This window comes from Aricia agestis, chromosome 8 (genome assembly GCF_905147365.1).
Source record: "Aricia agestis chromosome 8, ilAriAges1.1, whole genome shotgun sequence".
NCBI classification, from domain to species: Eukaryota; Metazoa; Arthropoda; class Insecta; order Lepidoptera; family Lycaenidae; genus Aricia; species Aricia agestis.
In genome coordinates, this window is record NC_056413.1 from 9,524,191 (window position 1) to 9,545,436 (window position 21,246).

General features: G+C 36.1%; 1 protein-coding gene across 1 annotated transcript in view; it reads left to right on the top strand.

Moving 5' to 3' along the window:
• Window positions 1-643: 643 nt before the first annotated feature.
• The window catches only part of LOC121729370 (ATP-binding cassette sub-family C member 4-like), a 30,662-nt gene continuing 10,059 nt past the window's right edge, over window positions 644-21,246 (top strand). Inside the window, exons 1-19 of the mRNA XM_042117854.1 lie at window positions 644-981; window positions 5,527-5,658; window positions 5,996-6,200; window positions 10,497-10,722; window positions 10,859-10,956; window positions 11,114-11,311; window positions 11,640-11,766; window positions 12,159-12,305; window positions 12,871-13,016; window positions 13,849-14,013; window positions 14,503-14,640; window positions 14,893-15,060; window positions 15,745-15,858; window positions 16,008-16,249; window positions 16,400-16,452; window positions 17,110-17,319; window positions 18,129-18,359; window positions 19,363-19,469; window positions 19,655-19,778. Of these exons, the coding sequence (XP_041973788.1) occupies window positions 794-981; window positions 5,527-5,658; window positions 5,996-6,200; window positions 10,497-10,722; window positions 10,859-10,956; window positions 11,114-11,311; window positions 11,640-11,766; window positions 12,159-12,305; window positions 12,871-13,016; window positions 13,849-14,013; window positions 14,503-14,640; window positions 14,893-15,060; window positions 15,745-15,858; window positions 16,008-16,249; window positions 16,400-16,452; window positions 17,110-17,319; window positions 18,129-18,359; window positions 19,363-19,469; window positions 19,655-19,778 (3,019 nt within the window). The 5' untranslated portion in view covers window positions 644-793. The remainder of the gene's footprint in view (window positions 982-5,526; window positions 5,659-5,995; window positions 6,201-10,496; window positions 10,723-10,858; window positions 10,957-11,113; window positions 11,312-11,639; window positions 11,767-12,158; window positions 12,306-12,870; window positions 13,017-13,848; window positions 14,014-14,502; window positions 14,641-14,892; window positions 15,061-15,744; window positions 15,859-16,007; window positions 16,250-16,399; window positions 16,453-17,109; window positions 17,320-18,128; window positions 18,360-19,362; window positions 19,470-19,654; window positions 19,779-21,246) is intronic.

Consider the following 21,246-nt stretch of genomic DNA (forward strand, 5'->3'; position numbering starts at 1 on the left):
TTATCGTTTTGTTTGTGACCACAATTATTATGATCTACCAAGGCTTTATTTTGTGACTAGTTTCGTTAATCTCTAATACTTTAAACGAGACGATCGTCGATCATATTATAACATATTGTAATTTGTAACTAAACAAAATCTACTTATATTATGCAGTTAATCATTAGTATGTATTTTGAAAACTGCCTATATTTTCACGATATTTAGTAAGTATTTACTTTTCAGGGAATTTTGAATGCGAAAGGGAGAAAGCCGTAAAACATATGTAAGTATAATATTTTTGTGTACCTAAAGTATTTCTTCTAATATTGTAATATGCTACCTTATTGCAAACATAATATGGTATAAGTTTCCGCGTAGCAACTGCCTGATTCTAGACTAGATAATATATAATACTTAGACGCAAAAGAAGTATCAACCACAATAACATAAGTATGGTGAAAAATTCACAATTAGGAATAGCAAAAGTTTCTAATAGTACAGTGTAATGTAAATCGTAATTCGTAACCATAGATCGTCACGAGAGCGGACATAATTCTCCGCGAAGCCTCCATCGACCTTGGACTATAGAACGAGTTACACACAACACATCTAAATTCGCGAGCCGTAGTACAGTTATATTACTACAGCATGGTCATAGCTTCGATAATATCAATTAGGGTACGATAATAACGCGAGTATATCACAAATGATTGTACGGAATTATCAGTTGTTGACGGTTCGACGTTGCGGCTAGTGTTAATTACGTAGACGACATAGCGCCAGCAGGACAGTCCACCGTCAGCCGCCGACTATGGAGGAGCCCGCGAAAAACGCACAGAGTGAAAGACAGAGGACTGATTCGAATATATTCGCCAGGTTTTTCATATGTTGGGTCTGTCCGGTGCTGTACACGGGAAACAAGAGGGATGTCGAGGAAGAGGACTTGGTGGTGCCCAGCCGGAGATACGACTCCGACAGACTCGGCGAGAAGCTCGAACAGTGAGTTTTTTTTGGACATCACGTGTGAAAGTGCAATGATTACACAGAGATTTTTTGATTGGAGTTTATTTTTTTACTTTCGTTTTTTGATAGGCTGAAAATAACCAATAAACAACGCGATTGAAATGGCATGTCAAAAAACACGGTGGCCCACTTTGATTGTTTTGATTCTATTGGTTGAGAAATTGATGTACTTATATTTAGTTTCCAAACCTTTACTCTCATGCAAGTTTTTTTTAGTTCGATTTATACTTATCTTATCTCTGATTCACTCTCAATACCTATAACGAGTAGTTTTAATTGTTGTTTTAATTGTTAACTTGACAACAAGGATAAAGATAGTGAGGACTGAGGTAAAAAAATTACATTTCAAGTAGCAAAATTAATTGTATTTTGAGTAAGATTTATAAAATCTTATCTGATATATAAAATTCTTGTGTCACAATGTTAGTTACCGTACTCCTCCGAAACGGCTTTACAGATTTTTACCAAATTTTATATGCATATTCAGTAGGTCTGAGAATCGGCTACTGGCTACTTTTTATATTGATACTTTGCATTTGTTGAATAAATAATAGTAAATTATTACAACTCGAGACTAACGGCGACCATTGTTTGTGCGACGGGATAGCGATGGACGTTGCAATGGTGACATACTTATTTAGTCACTTCAATAAAACTAGCTATTTGACCGAGCTTTGCTCGGTATTCAATAAAACACGAATAAAATGACATTTCCTAAAAATGATTCCTACCTAGATCGATTTATCGCCCCCAAAACCCCCTATATACTAAATTTCATGAAAATCGTTGGAGCCGATTCCGAGATTCCAAATATATATTTATATACAAGAATTGCTCGTTTAAAGATATAAGATAAGATAATATTATGCGCGAAAATCGAAATACTTTATACGGCAAAACAACATTTGCCTGGACAGCTAGTCTTAATATATTATTATATGAACCCCAATTCTACAACTTTTGTAACACATTTTTTCGATCAAGTCCACTTTTATCAAATTACAAAATTGAATGAATTTCATACGAATGTCTAATTCACGTATAATTTGATACGGACTCTGCTAATAACGCTAAAAAATATAACGCTAAAGTCAGTTTTTCGGTGACACTCGGTGAAAGTGTGTGGTCATCTCGTATGAATTTTGAATTCCGATTTATAAAATCTTATTTCTACTCAACTTATGACTACAAAAGATAGTGTGTATTGACAACAATTAAATTGCTAAATAAGAGTCAAGACGCGATGCATTACGAAGTTTAAGTTAAGTACAGAATAAACAGGCGTTTTGCATTATACATTTCCGAGTTATTTAGAACTAGTTATTATGCCGTATGCTCCGTTTAGTTCATTTTGATATAAAGAAAATTCTGTAGGTACGTTGACTACAATTATTATGCTATCTACTAATTTAAATAAATATACTTAATTATTATTTATCTAGCAAAAATAGAATAGCAAATTAATTAGAGTCTAAATTAATTGATACGGAGTTATTCTATTACGCTTTTAAATGTATGTAGAACTCTCACCTAGAAAATTATTTGCACTATCCAAATAATTATTATAGGCTACTAGATGAATCGTACATTTTATCGGAATAAAAAGTATCCTGTCATATCGCGGGACTCAAAGTATCTGCACCACAAATTATTGCACAATCGGTTCAGCGATCTGGGTGTAAAAGGGCAACAGACAGACAGACAAAAAAACAGACACACTTTTTCATTTATCATATTAGGTGATATTAGCATGGATTTCAATTTTCTACCATAAGCGGCGCCGGCGCAGCGTGGTGCTAATATGTTATATTATATCAGCACCACGCTGCACCGGCTAGGTGTCTAGGTGCGCCTAAAGTCTAAGCCTATCCTTATCAGGACATACAGTAGGTAAGTATTAATATTATTCTTTAATCGCTGTTTTTAATTCACAGTTTATCTATTTGTAACGTCGCGTCGAAACAAATATCATATTATCATATCATCATGATCACAGGTAGGTGATCAGTAATCAGGTCATTTCGCTTTTAAAGCGACATGTACTCGATCTTGGACGCAACTTCATTGCGGTACAGTTAGATACACATGCTGAACAAGATGCGCGCTAAAAACATAACCCTCCTGGCAGTCGGGTAAAAATAGCAAGCTTATTATCATGCCTCAAACAAGCATGCTGTTTGAATTCGATATATTTGCATTAAGCATGCTTATTATAAGCGAAAAACTGATCGATACTACTAGCATTGTATGCTCAATAGGCAAGCCACCCGCGCTGCAGGTAGCATGTTCAAAAATCGCACGCCTGATGATTTTTAAGTATGTTCGACATAAGCATGCTTATTTCGAGAAATGCTTGGACACACGTGCTCGTAAGCAGCAAATGCTCCGTTAAATCATGCTTTCGTGCTTGAAATAAGCATGTGTACCTTATTTATAGGAAATAAATAAATTCCTAAAAACGAAAATCTTCCAAATATGTGTCATAAAAATCCGTATTTTAGGGTTCCATACCCAAAGGGTAAAAACGGAACCCTATTAATAAGACTTCAATGTCTGTCCGTCTGTCTGTCTGTGTGTCTCCAGGCTGTAACTCAAGAACCGCTTTAGCTAGATTTCTGAAATTTTCACAGATTGTGTAAATATATCTGTTGCCGCTATAACAACAAATACTAAAAACAAAATAAAATTAATAATTAAGCTCCCATACAACAAACGTGATTTTTTTGCTATTTTTTACTCGATATCAATAACTGCAACACATAGGCACTTGAAATGTTCACGAAATACTCAGTTATATTTTAACTTTAATAATCAATAAAACCAAGGCTGGGAAATCGGGGTGTAGGTCGACCTCCAACTAGGTGGGACGACGATCTCCGCTTAGTTGCAGGCCCATGTTGGATGCGAGTAGCAGGAGATCGGTCATCTTGGCGTTCATTGAGAGAGGCCTATGTCCAGCAGTGGACGACTATAGGCTTATATGATGATGATGATGAATCAATAAAAATTAAAAAAAAAATTAAGGTGGGCTCCCATACAAAAAAAACACAATTTCGCGCACAAAGAACCCTTCGTGCGCGAGTTTTAGTTTAGTTCGCAATGGGGATTGTCCATTTTTTTTTTAATTTTGCTCATTACAAAAACATTTCGAGTAATAAGGTCAGTGATCGTTTTTCTGTATATAAACGAAAAAAATACCCATTAGTTACTTATATTTTTGAACAAATATGTTTAACCTTTGTTTGACCTTCAATGGCGTTAAATTAGCAATAAATTCGACCAACATTACGTTTCGAACTTTTGGTAAGCTTCTCGTATCAGCTTTCACATAATGAGAACTTGCATTTGACGAACCAGCCATTATAAATAAGATTAAAAGGAAAAACATACTGCAGAGGTCAATTATTGGCCGCCGATGATGACGTAAGAGCGAAACTTAAAAAAATTGTTGAGAAAAAACGAGCCAATGAATTTCAAAATTATTTTAAATATATTCTTAAAATACCCTATTTTAACGAAAAAAAATATAAAAAGTACATGTGATTTTTTTCTGACAATGCCCATTGGCCGATTTTTTATAATATCATGACGTTTCCCAAAATCAACATACCAGAGTACAAAAACGAAATAATCGTATGATAAAATCGTTTGTCGACTTGATTGTTGTCATTCTCATAACAATTTGCAGCTTCCCAGTAATTATAGCCAAGGTCTCTAACTGACGAACACACAAATTGATCAAAACTATGTACTCGTTGCTAACAAAATCGCTAACCGTAAAAATACATAAGAGTAATCACTTATTGTAAGTCCCACAATTTACAATTACTATAATATTTAACATTTGTAACATTACGCAATAGGAATAAACAAGAAACTAAAAATAAACTAAAATATTTATGAGAGCGCGTGGTATGCTGTAGAAGATCAAATATGTTGGTCAATAATGATGTAGGCACTATGACTTGTCAGTCTGCCGTTAGTACAATACGTATGAGCTTTCCTTTTTTAGGGTTCCGTATCCAAAGGGTAAAAACGGGACCCTGTTAGTAAGACTTCGTTGATTGTCCGTCTGTCTGTCTGTCTGTCCAGGCTGTATCTCAAGAACCGTTATAGACTTCTGAAATGTTCACAGATTATGTATTTCTGTTGCCGCTATATCAACAAATACTAAAAACAAAATATTATTACCTATATAGCTAGCTCGCATGACAACAACCGAGATTTTTATTGCCTTTTTTGCTTAAAATCAATAATGACAACCAGTAGTCCAGTAGGCACTTGAAATAAACACACTATCCTCAATTATATTTGTACTTCAATAAAAAATACTTTAAATAAATAAGCTACTATATTTCATGTTATGTAATTTAATTATTTAACCCATCAATCCCCAAGCGGCACCTGGCTGTCGCATAACAATTGAAAATCTATTGTGTCTGCGATTCCCACGATCGAGGTATTACGGTATAAAAAGGCAAGGTAAAATCTTTTATCAACCTCTTGTGAATAATTTTGCAGCTATTGGCTAGATGAATTCGACAGAGCATCACGCGAGAATCGGGAACCGTCGCTCTCCAAGGCGCTGTTCAGAACATTCTGGCTGGCGTACATGCCTGGCGCCATACTGCTTATCATCAACACAACTGCTAGGTAAGTCAATCTCAGAACTTCCATGTAAAGTCGCTTCAAGAAGCCAGTGGAGACAAATTTCAGAGGACAATTTCGTGTATGCTGTGTTAATATCATAAAATTTCATTCAAAGAATCACAAATAGGATAGAAAACTTTTAAGTCTATTGTCGATTATAGTACCTTAGTCATTTTGGCAGCGAATGTAAGGGATATGTTCTGAAATATACACCAGTGCATTGACGTTTATGACTTTATTGGGATGACCTTACGTTAATTATGACGTCATAAGCATGGGCCAGTATACTGAATTTTACTTCGGAGCCATCCCACTTTAATTTCAAAACCCCATCTTCCAGAACCGTCCAACCTCTGCTCTTCGCTGAGCTGCTGTCGTACTGGTCGGTGAACTCGGAGATATCACAGCTGGAAGCCGGGTATTATGCCATTGGGATGATGGGCCTGAACCTCATAACGGCACTGACTCACCACCACAACAGCTTGTTCGTCAATCGGTTCAGTTTGAGGGTCAAGATCGCCTGCTCCTCGATTATTTATAGAAAGGTAGGTTAATTTACGAAGAGGTGATATAAAATAGTTATACCTATATTTTAACATTATCAAAAGCAAACAAATGAACGGGAGCTGCCATACATTTCCTGATATCTGTGTTACGTTTGGCTGTGTTTTTTATTAGGCTATGTAAGGTATTCTTTCATAGCCTGATATATTACCTGATACGTATTCGGGGTTTCTGGGTCAGGATCTTTTTAGCATATTATATTGTGCTGTTAAAGTACATTGGATTAAGAATGATATCGAGATATACATATCTTTTTATAAAATTAAAGATTACAAGAGAGCTGTAAGTGACCTAAACGATGACCTAAGCCGCATTGCTTGGCCTTTTAAGGATTTGCGGTATTTTGGATTGGCCTAAAAGGATTTAATATAAAATTATTTTTTTGGACCTAAAAAAGTAATTTAATATTAAATCCTTTTAAAACGAAATACTTGGCAATGGGCGGCCAGCAACAATTAAAAAACTTACCAACTTCGCTAGGTATCGGATCTTGGACAGCAAATTGATAGAGTAGAGGAAGCCCGAAATCTAGGACTTCTCATGGACATTGGACAGTCACCTTAGATACAAAAAGCATATTATATAGCTGAATCTGCGCAGAATTGTTTTTATCGTTTAAGAATAAGAACTGCGCGAGAATTTGGTGGAAAATCTAGTTCTCTCTAAACTGATCTACTCTGATGTGGTTTACGGCCCTCGACTCCTGGCCCGAACAGATAAATTAATTCAGAGAATTCAAAATGCCTGCGCCCGGTTTTGCTACACGATCCCAAGCAGAGAACATGCAACGCCATTTTTGAACACTCGCAACATGCTTAAAATGAAGTCTAGGCGTAAATATCATTTAGCGTGTCTTATATTTGGTGTCATAAAATATGAATAACCATCCTATTTATACTATTAGTTAAGCTGGCAGACATTAATATTCGGGGAGACTGTCAACACAGTCACATCGCACCAGGGCCATCCGCGGCAACTTCCACTATGCAGCTGCAAAAATTTGGAACAATAATCCCTCCGGGAGGAGTCAGCATGGGAATGCTGACTCTCAAAACTTTAGGCACTTTCAAACGTCATCTAAAAGACTTCCTTATTAAGGAACAGCAAAAATGCAACAATATTGTTGGAAGGCCATCTTTCATATGATCTTTTACATGCATAAGTGTTTTCCGTTTTTGACTCTTTCGTAAAACCTGCTCGCTTCTTCCATATTATTCTAAATAGTTTTATTTCATAGTTTATTTATTTGTGTAATCATATCTATTTATCTCAAAATTGCCTGATTTCAAATTATTGTTCGTACTAATCATATTACATTGTCTTTTATATATTTTCCAAAAACAGGTTTTGAATTATTACCGCTACATATTTAATTAACCCGTAGATTACATATTTAAGTACCCAAACTTATATTATGTTCAGAGGTAAATGACACCCGTATTTCACTTAGCGGTTCAGTTGAAAACCGGTGTCATGACAGGTGTCCAACATAGGTACATGGCCTAAGCCGAACCTGAACCCTTTTTTGGACACATCTAGGCATAATTTGTTTAATAGGTAACTGCTCTTGTATTGCTTATATTGTAATTGTGTCTTGTGTGTACTAAAAATAAAATATTTCTTTCTTTTCTTCCTTTCTAAAATAATAAAAAGTCAACGAATAGTCGGCAAAAAGCGCCGGATAATCGGCGCTTTTTATCGACTATTCGCCGACTACAAAAGTGACCGGATAGTCGGCTTTACCGACTAGTCGGTGACTAATCGGCACATCTATAAATTTATTTTTGATAAAAAATGTACGTAGTAATGATGATGAGCACGACCTCCAAATTAAGCTGAACGAAGGTCGCGTGCGCGCACATTATCGATATAAACACTAATATTGTCACTTCCAGATAATAATATTATTAAAGATTGTAATAATAATTCAGAAGAACAAGACTTTATAGTAGAACTTTCAAAAAAATATGAAGCAGACCCGGTATGAAATGAAAAAGCAACGATGTAGAGTATTCAGAAACTGAAAATAAAAAAATCGGCCAAGTGCGAGTCGGACTCGCGCATGAAGGGTTCCGTACTGTTATAGAGCAAATAGACCAAAAATTGTGTTTTTGTATGGGAGCCCCCCTTATTTTTTTTTATTTTATTTTAATATTATTCTTTAATATTGAAGGAGACATAATATAATTACCTCTGTGGCTCAATTGGTTGAGTGTGTGGCAGCTCAAGCCGGGGGTCGTGGGTTCGAATCCCGCCGACGGAAGTTTTCAATGTTCCCGGGTCTGGACGTGTATTAAATATGTGTATGATATAATAAAAATCTTAAATATATGCATAGTATAAAAGTATTAAATATATTTCCGTTGTCTGGTACCTGTAACACAAGTCCTTTAGGTACTTAGCACGGGGCCAGACTGTCGTGGTGTGAAGCGTCCATAGGTATTAAAAAATTAAAAAAATTAAGGTCTTTGTGAAAATATCAAGTGCTTACCTGTTGCCATTATTGATATCGAGCAAAAAAAATCACGTTTGTTGTATGGGAGCCCCCTTTAAATATAAATTTTATTTTGTTTTTAGTATTTGTTGTTATAGCGGTAACAGATATACACAATCTGTGAAAAATTCAAAACTCTAGCTATAGCGATTCTTGAGATACAGCCTGGAGACAGACAGATGGACAGACAGACATCGAAGTCTCATGAATAGGGTCCCGTTTTCAACTCTTTGGGTACGGAACCCTAAAAAAAGCAATATAAGTACTAGTATTTAAATCATTAATCATAATATTATAATACCAGCTCAAAACTGCAAAAAATACACAACCTAGTACCTATACGTATAGGTAACTAGCTGTGGCCCGCGGTGTTACCCGCGGATTAAGTGATATATCGTAAAAGACTGAAAATTACCAATAATAGGGTCAAAACGTGTCAAAACACATGGTTCTATAACGGTTTATGGTAGTGATAATGATTAAGATGAAGGTAATTTGCATAGTAGCATATGCTTTCCTCTCTTAAAATAACGTCAAAACTCCCAAACTTGTATCTATAAAGGGTCAGGAGTTCTCTCAGCACCTTCCGAACCACGGTATACCTTGGTGCAAAATCTTACTTGTTGGTAGCATATGCTTAGAATACTGCACACGAAACCGAAGTCACCACATATTTCCATATAAATTTCGAGGAGTTCACTCGATTACTTATGGATTTCTTCATCAGGTCACCACTTTTATGAATATGGTACCAAATTGGAATGATAACCTATACACCAAAAGAACAATTTTGAAAATCGGTTCACAAACGGCGGAGTAATCGTTAAAAATAAAAAACGAACATAACACCTCCTCCATTTCGAAAGTCGGTTAAAATTGTAGCCTATGTGTTATTCTAATGTATAAGCTATATTATTGTAAAGTTTCATTAAAATCCGTTCTGTAGTTTTTGCGTGAAAGAGTAACAAACATCCATACATCCACACATCCATACATCCAAACAAACTTTCGCCTTTATAATATTAGTAGGAAGTAGGATACGAAATCGATCTCAAAAGCTCTATAGCGTGAAGTGTGACTACGTGAGTCATGGTCTATGAATAGGATTTCCGAGAACTCGAAAATCATATATCTATAATCTACTTACTGTATTCTGTACGAATGTCACAAAAAGAAGCACAATATAATGTAGTACAGGCCACGAGCAAGGGCATGGGCTAGGTACTTTTAACACGAGTCAGTAAATCTTACTTTTTGCTCGTTCGAAGTAAGAGCGAAGACGAATTTTGTATCTCAATTCTCGAGCCACAGATTTTCTTTCGCGTCAATTTTTTCATTCATCATGACTAAGAAGATTACACTCGCACAAATGAAGTAGGAATCCTATCTTTTGAAACCGACTAAAGCAGAATTACTGCCAACCAAAATTTTGCGAATGCTCGTGTAGTTTTACCATAAAGTTAATATAATAAGCGGAATAGAGCAACAATCTCCAGCTGTCAAACGAAACCGAAATTGGTTTTCATTTGTGTGAAAAAAATGTGTACGTATACACAATTACACAAGCATGATTGAACATGAATTCTATGAGATTAAATTGTCAACGTGCGTGCCGGCTGCCGACTGGACGTCAAAAAAAGAGTGCTGCTGTCATGTATCGCACGTCTCTTTTTACCACGCAGTGTTACTGATAGTGACATCTCTCTTGCTCAGGCCTTTGTTTCTCTATTCCGCTAGGTATATTAACTTTATGAGTTTTACCCTAATGTTGTTTTATTTATAGGTGCTTCGTATGAACCAAACTTCATTGAGTAATGTCGCTGCCGGTAAACTCGTGAACCTGCTGTCCAACGATGTGGCCAGGTTCGACATGGCGTTTATGTTCCTGCACTACATATGGCTGGTGCCGGTACAAGTGGCTCTTGTAGCGTACTTCTTGTACGAAGCTGCTGGTTACGCCCCATTTGTTGGTCTATTCGGGGTTGTAGTTTTAATTTTGCCTGTACAAGGTAAGTCTCGATGAAGATCTAACTTTCCACCTTACTGATAAAAGAAAACCCAGTGACTTTTTTTTAGAATATATAAGTCTCTTTATTGAAAAAATTAAATCGTATATCCTTATAAAATAACAAATAAACATTTCAGCTGCTCTTACAAAATATACGGCTGTTATCAGAAGAAAAGTGGCAACCAGGACTGATAAGAGGATTAAGTTGATGGGTGAAATTATAAACGGTATACAGGTAAGAAACATGTTACAGTGACTCTAAGTCTTAGAAGATTTATGATTTTGGCGGTCTACGTATCAAGTTTCGCCGTCACCACCTAAATACGCTTAAGATCTTGCGTTGTCAGCGGTCATCGTTTCTGACTTAATTATTATCAAGATTTTTTTTTCAGATAATTAAAATGTATGCCTGGGAGAAGTCATTCCAACAAGTAGTAAAACTGGCTCGAGCGTCTGAACTCAAAGTTCTCGGCAGATCTATCTGCGTGCGGAGCGTTTTCGTCGGCTTCATGTTGTTTGCTGAGCGAACTACACTCTTTATTACATCACTTATGATCGTAATCTCGGGAAATATGGTTACTGCTACTGTGGTGAGTAGCCAAACAAGTTTCATTACGTCTTGATAATTAATATATAAAGATAAAAGAATTAGCACTAGGAAAGGTCCTTGGGGATCCCAATACAAAATATTCAATTATAGCACAAATGTTCATATTATTATACTTTTAAAATACTGATATATTACTTCAAAATAACATGGAAACAACACGTAACAAATAATTATTGTCAAGACTCAAGGATTTTATTGATAAGATTAGCCGATGTAGAGCTATGTTGTTATAGATTCCTATAGAAAAACTTGAGATTACACTAATTATGATAATAATAATATACTTACCATTGATTTACTTGTTCTAGATATATCCCATCAGGCAATTCCTGAATATAATACAAATGAATCTCACGTTTATCCTGCCTATAGTGATCGCCAGTCTTTCAGAGCTGAAGGTCTCTCTGGAACGTATACAAAGTGTACTAATGATGGGTGAGTAAAGCATTTTTTATGTAATTAATAAAATAGGAGTTGAAAAGGTCGCCGTGACCAGAAACGACTTTGAATCTTTGAATATCATCATCATCATTACTAAATGTAAATAAAGCTTAGTGTATTGGCTACCAATTTAAATATTGTTTGACAATCTCGTAATAAACACATACTTACGCATTATTATAATGAATAAGTTTCGATTTATTGTTTTCATTTCGTATTATTTTTAAATAATTAACTTCGTAACTAAAAATATAATGATTTAAGATGTATACTTACTATGTAACAAATCATAGTCGTCTTTAAGACAAATATTAAAATTGGCTTTAAAAATAAGACAATACTGTCTTGAGTCTGTAGAATAATTTCAAAAAACTTTTCCCTTACAGAGGAAAGACCTGACATAGCTATTCTACCTAAAGGCAAGTTAGCGCAAAACATATCGTTCAATGGAAAAACAATGTCTTCTAATGACGCTATTGTGACCAAGAAATATTCCGAATTAGAACCAATTCGAAAGTCACCAATTACAGCTGGTAAGTTGATTATTTTTATGTTATATTTTTCCTATAAAATTATAATGGTGAACAGGATATTTCAGGGTATAAAGGAAAATTATTATTGTATATTAGGTTATCTACTATATAGATTCACTGTTCAATTATTACTTTAAACAAACTTAGTTCTAAGTAGTCAAGTATCTTAATGGCTCATTAGTCATGCTGACATGGTTTATTCATGCATTGCTCACATACTATAAAATGTTGATATCGATTTACTCAAGCTTAATAAAAAATGTGCCAGTCACAGTTACAATTTAATTTTATCGAACATAAAATAATAAGAATTAAAAAACTTAACTGATTAATAAAGACAAATGAAGACACCAAAAACATTCGCGATTTATGTAAAGTGATTATTTAATGCTACAAAATGGGAAAAGACAGCCTTACCTGGACCGGCGGAATGTTTTTCCATTATGTAGAAAGTAAAGTTCAATTTTGAATGGCTTAAATCCAGCTTTAACAACGCATTATGCATCGCATCGTCTCGTCACATCGCAATTTAAACTGATCCTTAATATGAATTATGATGTTTCAGGCAGGGAATATGCTGTAGAACTATCAGGAGTAAACGCATCGTGGACTGATTCTGAAAATCCAGAAAATCTGACGCTGAAAAACATCAGCATTCGCGTGAAGAAAGGAAAACTGTGCGCTGTTATTGGCCATGTTGGATCGGGAAAAGTAAGTTTTTTTGTTGGAAAAATATCAAATTATTGACACCAATCCTGTTATTGGCATTGTGAGTAGTATTTTAAAACATAAGCCTAGAGTGCCAATAATATTATGGGATGCCTGAATTTGGTAGTTTGCCCTGTACAGGGTGTAACAAAACTAAGTGATAAATGATAATACTTTAGGGTCAATTTATACTAGCGCAGAGTCGAAGCGCATCGAAGCGAATTACTAAAACTGAACATATCAAATTCAACCTTTACTCCAAAGCATTCACGCACACTTTACTTCTGAGAATTAAAAAAACGCGCCCGCTAATTGGTCTCGCTGAAGTAGCAGCGCTGAAAGAAAAAAATCATTTTTGTATGGGGAAACTCGTGACGCCGGGGCGTTTGCCCATACACATCACAAAAAAATTGGTCTTTCAGCGCTGCTATTTTTACACGTAAAGTATTATCACTTTTTTTACACCTTGTATAAGAAAATGTTGGTTTTATAACTGCCTATTTATTACCTTCATAATTTAGTAAGATTGCAATACATATATATTTAGTTAGGAGTATCACGAGCAACGAAGTTGCAACATAATACACAATATTATGTAAGTGCAAGCGAGAAGTGAAGTAGGTTTATAACTGATAAACTTGTCTTATAATTAACAACTAAGGGACAGTTCACACTCGCAATGCAGAATTGAAACTTTTTAAGTTTTTTTCCCCGCAATTAGCGGGATCAACACACAATAAAATTGATCGTCTAGACTCTAGGCCCTACGGGCCCACTTAAACATCGTACCGCGTCTCCTCTGGTTTGGATGTAAACAAAATTGAAATACTTTCAGTCGTCCCTACTTCAAGTGTTACTTCGCGAGCTGCCGATATGTGGCGGAAACTTGAACACCCAAGGGAAAATGGCGTACGCGTGTCAAGAATCATGGCTGTTCCCGGCTACAGTCAGAGAGAATATACTGTTCGGACTGCCCTACGACGCCAACAAATATAAGGAGGTAAAAGACTATTTACAAGTTTCAAATGTTTACTTTAAAGACTCTTTACAAATTTTATGTTGTTGCACGTGTTGCCCGCAAGATATTTGAAATTCGTTATGTCGCTGGACCCGTACTTTAAAAAAAAAGCTGAAACACAATGTAACACTTTAGACCTAATTTTAAATTTCACTAAGTCGGTTTGATGGGTTGAGAGTGAAGAAGTAACAGACAAACACCTTCAGATTTAAAGTATATAATATTATTAGTATGGATTCTTATTTCAACGTGTCTTCCAACCTGTGGGTTGCGACTCTCTGGGATGAAAAATTGCAAAGAGTGAGTCACGAAATATATTTTCATGCCATGTGACCCATCATAGAAAAGATCGAAAGACACTGGACAAATGTATATGCACGTAGTATTCTGATCCTAATTTTGATATCATGTAGATCTGTAACAATGGTCTATCGGTGGCTTCAATTCTTTACAGACAATTTGACGTTATAGGTGGCAAAGGTGTGCTCACTACTGCCTGATTTCAAGCAGTTCCCTTACGGCGACCTGTCCCTGGTGGGGGAGCGGGGAGTGTCCCTGTCCGGTGGACAAAGGGCCAGGATTAATTTAGCTAGAGCTGTGTATAGAGAGGTAAGTCTTAACAACTTGAAATATACATTTTCGTCTACCATTTAAACAATCAATCAACTGTCAGAAAACTATTATATAGCTCTGTAGAGCTCTGCTCTCTCTATTGGGCCTTTTAATCGCAAACTTATTAACCCTGCGTTAACTTACACGCTATTTTATTTGACCAACGGTTGATGAGCCTCTAAAAACTCTGTGGTGTTAGGAGTAATGTGGTATTCGTTTTCCATTTGCATAAAATGCTCTATTTTTTAGGCTGATGTGTACCTGTTGGACGATCCCCTGTCAGCCGTGGACGCCAACGTCGGCCGACAACTGTTCGAAGGCTGTATACAGGGGTACCTTGGGCACAGCACACGTATATTGGTGACGCATCAAATACACTTCTTGAAAGCCGCCGACTTCATAGTGGTACTAAGCGAGGTAATGATTATTTAGTATGCCTATGTTTTTAAAAAGCCTATTTATTTATCACGTTATTCAGTATATCAACATAAATTACAGGTTGCTGAGAGATTGCCTGGTATTGCATTATAATATTATTCTCCATGATAATAATTTATTTACTATTAGAGATGTGCCGACTATCCGGCTTTTATTACTTTACCATTATTGAAACCTTGATTATTTTGAAATTAACTAATAACTAGATTCGGTCGCCGCGCTCAAAACTCACGACAAAAGCAACAGCTTAAACATTCTTATAAAAAATACTTACTCGGATTTTGTATTAACATAATATTAGGTAAGTAATTATGTTTCACATGATGTACAGTAAAAATTTATATCCTGAAAACCATCAACAGCTGTATTATGATTTATGACGTGAACATAACCAAAACACGAACCGACACGTTCGCAGGCAGCCTATTCGAATTACCCGTGAATCAGCAGTAAACGGAGCGTTACGGAAACATCCGAAACCATGATCGGCTTGACCGACTAGTCGGCCGATTAGTCGACTTCTTTGTAAACGACTAATCGGCTCGTCGGCCACAGTCATGATCGGAACATCTCTATTTACTATGGAACATCTCTATTTACTAAACATTTGCTAGCAAATGTTAGTGGCTATTGGCATACTGACAAAGATTCATTTGTTTTCAGGGTAAAATAAAAAATATTGGAACCTACGATGAACTTGTTAATTCCGAGGTCGAATTCACTTCACTTCGGACAACAGATGAACCCAAAGGCAAAACTAAAGAGGTGTCAGAAAAGGTAAGGTTAAAATAAAAATTAAAAATTTTAATAGTCTCAGAAGTCCAGAAATTATCGAACTCAAGTTGTCAGTAGCCTACAGGCTGTAAGTTAGTTGACTATTTGCATACAATTTAGCCTTCCTCAACAATAACTTATTTTTTTCCTAGATTGGAGAAAAGCCAGAGTACCTTCGAGGCGTTTCAAAAATATCAGTGAAAAGCGATGGAGGGGAGGAACAGAAGGAACAAATACAAGCAGCCGAAGAGAGATCGACGGGTTACCTGAAATTCGCTGTGATTTGGCAGTATTTTAGTTCAGTGGAGTCTTGGTGTGTTGTGTTAATGGCGCTATCGACGATGTTGATCACGCAGTTCGCAGCGACGTTCTGTGACTACTGGCTTAGTTACTGGTATGTGTTCTTTGCTATCGTAATTGTAAGATTTAGTTAAACGTTTGAGTAGGATTCATAATTAATAGGGTAAATTCCATTCCTACAGAAATGCATTTCTTTTGTTTCAATATATTTTATTCTAATATTTGAATTTCATATTTTTTCCAGGACCAATCAAGTCGATGAATACGAACAAGCATTGCCTGAAGGAGTGGAACCTGGTAGTTTTTTTGATACTTTATTTAAAATGTAGACATACAAATAGAAATTTAAAATTCGATATAGAAAACTTAAGGTGGCTACTCTTTTTCGATCGACCGTTTTAAGGCATTGCAAATTGACTGATATAAACTGGATTCTTTGGTTATTTATATGTACTTATATTTCCTAAGAATGGATGGATCGTAACAATCGATTACAAATGAGTCGCCCTCAATCTACATGAAGCCATGAACCATATTTAAAGTAATAATATAATAGCTCCCACACCGATTTCGGTGACAGTGGCCGGTTTCATTGAAACCAGGCCAGCTACGCAGGAGTAATTTTTATAGTGCCCAAGTGTGTGCGCAGTACACTCTCATAACCCTTTGGGACGGCAGACCGACACGACCGGCGAGAGATCAGGCGCAGGACCGACTTTTTACATGCCCATCCGACGCATGGATCATCTTACTTGTCAGACAATCAGGTGATCAGCCTGCATTGTCCTAACCGAACTTGGAATTTACTGTATGTTTCCAACGCGGGAATCGAACCCACGACCTCCGAGTCAAGAGCCGCGCTCTATACCACTAGACCACGGAGGCGTCACACATTTAAAGTACATTTAAAGTAATCTACCTACTATAGTAACTAGTGTCTATATTTTCCACCAGACCCCAGCTTTGACACCGAGACTGGTCCACTGACGACAGCACTGTACCTCATAATATACGGAGCGGCGGTTCTGTTCGTCATCGTCATGACCCAAGTCAGAATCCAGGCTTTCGTCGTCATGAGCATGAGAGCGTCAGAGAACTTACACAACAACATGTTCAAGAATCTTCTTGGCGCTGTCATGAGATTCTTCGATACGAATCCTTCTGGTTAGTTGACAATTATTAATTAATGTCCTCAGTCTTACAGCTCCATAAATTGTGATTAGCAGTTTTCATACCTTTTCAATTTTAATTAATAGAATCCGGCGTTACTTTGCGGAAATCCAGAGGTTAAAATTAAGTACATTGATATTATTATTTATAGCAATATTCCTCGAATAAACCTCAACCTGTAAGTAAATGAGTTGCTATACGCATAGGCATGCGTTACGGCACCTCCGTTCACACCATAAAGTTAATATACCTAGCGGAATAGAGCAACAATCTCGAGCTGTCAAACGTAACCGAAATTGGTTTCATCTGTGTATAAAAATATGTGTACGTATACACTTGCACAAGCATGATTGAACATGATTTCTATGAGATTAAATTGTCAACGTGCGGCACGTGCCGGCTGCCGACTGGACGTCAAAAAAAGAGTGCTGCTGTCATGTATCACACGTCTCTTTTTACCACGCAGTGTTACTGATAGTGACATCTCTCTTGCTCAGGCCTTTGTTTCTCTATTCCGCTGGGTATATTAACTTTATGATTCACATTTAAAATATATGCTATAGTGTTAATTAAGTTTTATATTTATCTAGGGGAAAAATTGAAAATCATGTTAACCTTTATAATATATCAACGCCGTTTACGGTGCGACAGTTTGTTCGGTACGGTGTAATAATATTAATATTTTGTTATTTATTCAAGTTAAATTCATAAAATATATTTTCAGCTCATTATAATTTTCTTGGCTGTCAAACATTTACTTAATTAATTACGAAACGAAAATTTCAACTTTTTTTTTATTCCAGGTCGAGTCCTCAACAGGTTCTCCAAGGACACCGGTGCTATGGACGAGCTCCTGCCTCGTACTATTCTGGAGACGTTACAGATGTACCTGTTCATGCTCAGTATTCTCGTCCTCAACGCCCTCGCTCTTCCCTTCACGCTGGTACCGACAGCAGTGTTGTTGGTAATCTTCGTGATCGTCCTCAAATGGTACCTCAGTGCAGCTCAGGCGATAAAGAGATTGGAAAGTACAAGTAAGTATCTGACATATAGTATATACTAGGAATAACACTACACTTAACGCCTCCGTTGTCTAGTGGTATAGAGCGCGGCTCTTGACTCGGAGGTCGTGGGTTCGATTCCCGCATTGGAAACATGTTATTTCCAAGTTTGGTTAGGACAATGCAGGCTGATCACCTGATTGTCTGACAAGTAAGATGATCCATGCGTCGGATGGGCATGTAAAAAGTTGGTCCTGCGTCTGATCTCTCGCCGGTCGTGTCAGTCTTTCGTCCCACTGGGTTATGAGAGTAAAGGAATAGAGAGTGCTCTGGTGTATTGCGCACACACTTAGGCACTATAAAATTACTTCTGCGTAGCTGGCCTGGTTTCAATGAAACCGGCTACCGTCACCGAAACCGGTGTGGGAGTTATTAAATTATTATTATACTAGGAATCCAGATATTAAAATAGAAAATTCAAAACCTTTTGCAAGCTTACAATGAACGTAAAACAGTCTCAAAGTATAAAATGTTGTTATTAAAAGTGTAGTAACTAAAAAAGGTTATCCATAATCCAAATAGGGAAGATGCGATATTTTTATTTTTGTGTTTATTTAAAGAACTCCATGTAGAATAGACCACAAGTATATTTAAAAAAATTAAACACTGGAATTTAATGCAAAAAATGCGGTTTAAAATTGTCAATTTAAATTTTGGCGACAAAATTTTCAAGTTTTTTTTTTACAAAAATTACGAATTTTTGTAAAAAAAAAACAATATTTTATAAAATATTAACCTTGCAGCTGTAGCCCTTCTTTTATATTCTTTTAACGTTTTATTAGCAAAATTTTCAATTGCGTCAAGTTGTCAAATGTGTGTTTTGAATACAAAAAACACACTTGACGCAACTTGACGCTCCGTCACTAACGGTTTGTTCTAAGCTTAACTGCATATGAACAAGATTCCCTAAAAGAACTTAAAGATAATTATGTACCTAACATAATTATATATCATAATGACATATTTAACTTTACAGCAAAGAGTCCAGTGTTCAGCATGCTCAACTCGACAATATCCGGCATTTCAACAATAAGAAGTTCCGACTCGCAGGACAGACTTATTAAAACCTTCGATGACGCCCAAGTAAGTCACTATAGAATAAACAGGATGTAACATTTACAGGCTGATTTTAGCAACGTAATTTTTTACCTATGGGTATTTATGAATAATGTTGGTTGTCGCCCGCGACATCAAGTCCGTAACGTGATTGCGGCCCGTATGAAAAAAGGTTTAGTACCACTGTCTTAAATCTTAATTTTTTTTTGCAGGATCTCAACTCGAGCGCTTTCTACACATTTTTGGGTGCAAATTCAGCGTTCGGCCTGTACATGGACATACTGTGTCTCGTGTACCTCGCTGTTGTAATTGCCATCTTCCTTTTGATAGATTTTGGTACGTATTCTACAATGAGACCGTGATAATGTTTATATTACACTGTTATTATGACAATGAAATCATAATGATAAATCCCCTCTTTAGGTTACATTTCAAAAAAAAATTTAAAAGGGGTATGAAGATTTTTATAATATGGAGCCTGGCCGACCTACTGTCCGACATTGTATTTTTCCGCGTTCACGAATATTTTTTTTCAAAAATGGATGGATAAAAATATTCGTGAACGCGAAAAAACACAATAGCGGACAGTAGGTCGGCCAAAATCATTATACCCCTTAAACTTTTTTAAAACTTACAATTCTAAATCAATAAGGGCCGCTTGCACGTAAAGTCTTGAGTTAAATAAATAACTCCGAGTTTATTAACTCAAGTTTAATTTAACACTTTTCTAACTCGAAGTTTGACTTGCATGAACAAAAATAACCCATGATTTACTAACCCAACCTTTTTTTTCTTGATGTTGGCAATCTTTTGTGTTAAACATGACGTGTGAAACTAATATTCAGTCTCTCTTTTAATATCCGACCAAACGCAAAAGAGCGAACGGTTAATGACATACGTATTCTCTTCTCGCTCACACGACAAGAATACGTATAAGTCTTATTCTTTATGTCAAATCTGAAATGAAACATTGCTTTCGGACGACTTATATGTAGCGTCGCATTGTTCTGTGGTCGCCGTCGTTCGTGGTATCATAGACCGTGGTATTTTTAAATAAACATCTCTCGTTGATTGTGCTTTCGTGTAGAATATTCTGATAATTTGTATAGAAAATGCTAAAGAAGACTCGTTCGCGTGGTCCAAACTTCACAAGTAGTGAAAGTCTGCTTCTTTGTGGTACTATATCAGAATATAAAAGCATACTTAATTGAAAATAAGAAAACTGATGGTGCAATCTTCAGCAAAAGCAAGAAGCATGGATTTAAAATTACGGAGAAATTCAATGCTGTTGATACAGTGCGATGATGCCCATGAGCAACAGCTCATGGGCATCATCGCACTGTAGAAAGCCTACAGATGAATTATAAAAATTAAAAAAATATGTATATATAATGATCAATTCGTTTACCAACTCTTCTATTAAAAAAATCTAAATTAATGTTAGTTTTTATTATTTGTAATAATGTAATCAACAATTTCTTCATTGTCATCCGAACACAAAAAGTCATACATTATTAAAAAATAGATCAAATGATAATTAGCTACAAACACCAAACACAAGCCATAAAATGGCGTTTTAATGAGTTAAAACGCCATTTTATGGCCTGTTTGTGTTTGGTTAGCCATTTAACTCTCCAACTTCCCCGGGATATTAATATTTAATTTTTTAACTCGTGGTTAAGTCTTAACTCTTGGCAATGCAAGCAAATATAAATATTTAACCCAGAGTTAGAAGTTAACTCAGAGGCAAATTATTTAACCCTGGAACGTGCAAGTGGCCCTAAGAGACAGAATATTACGCAAA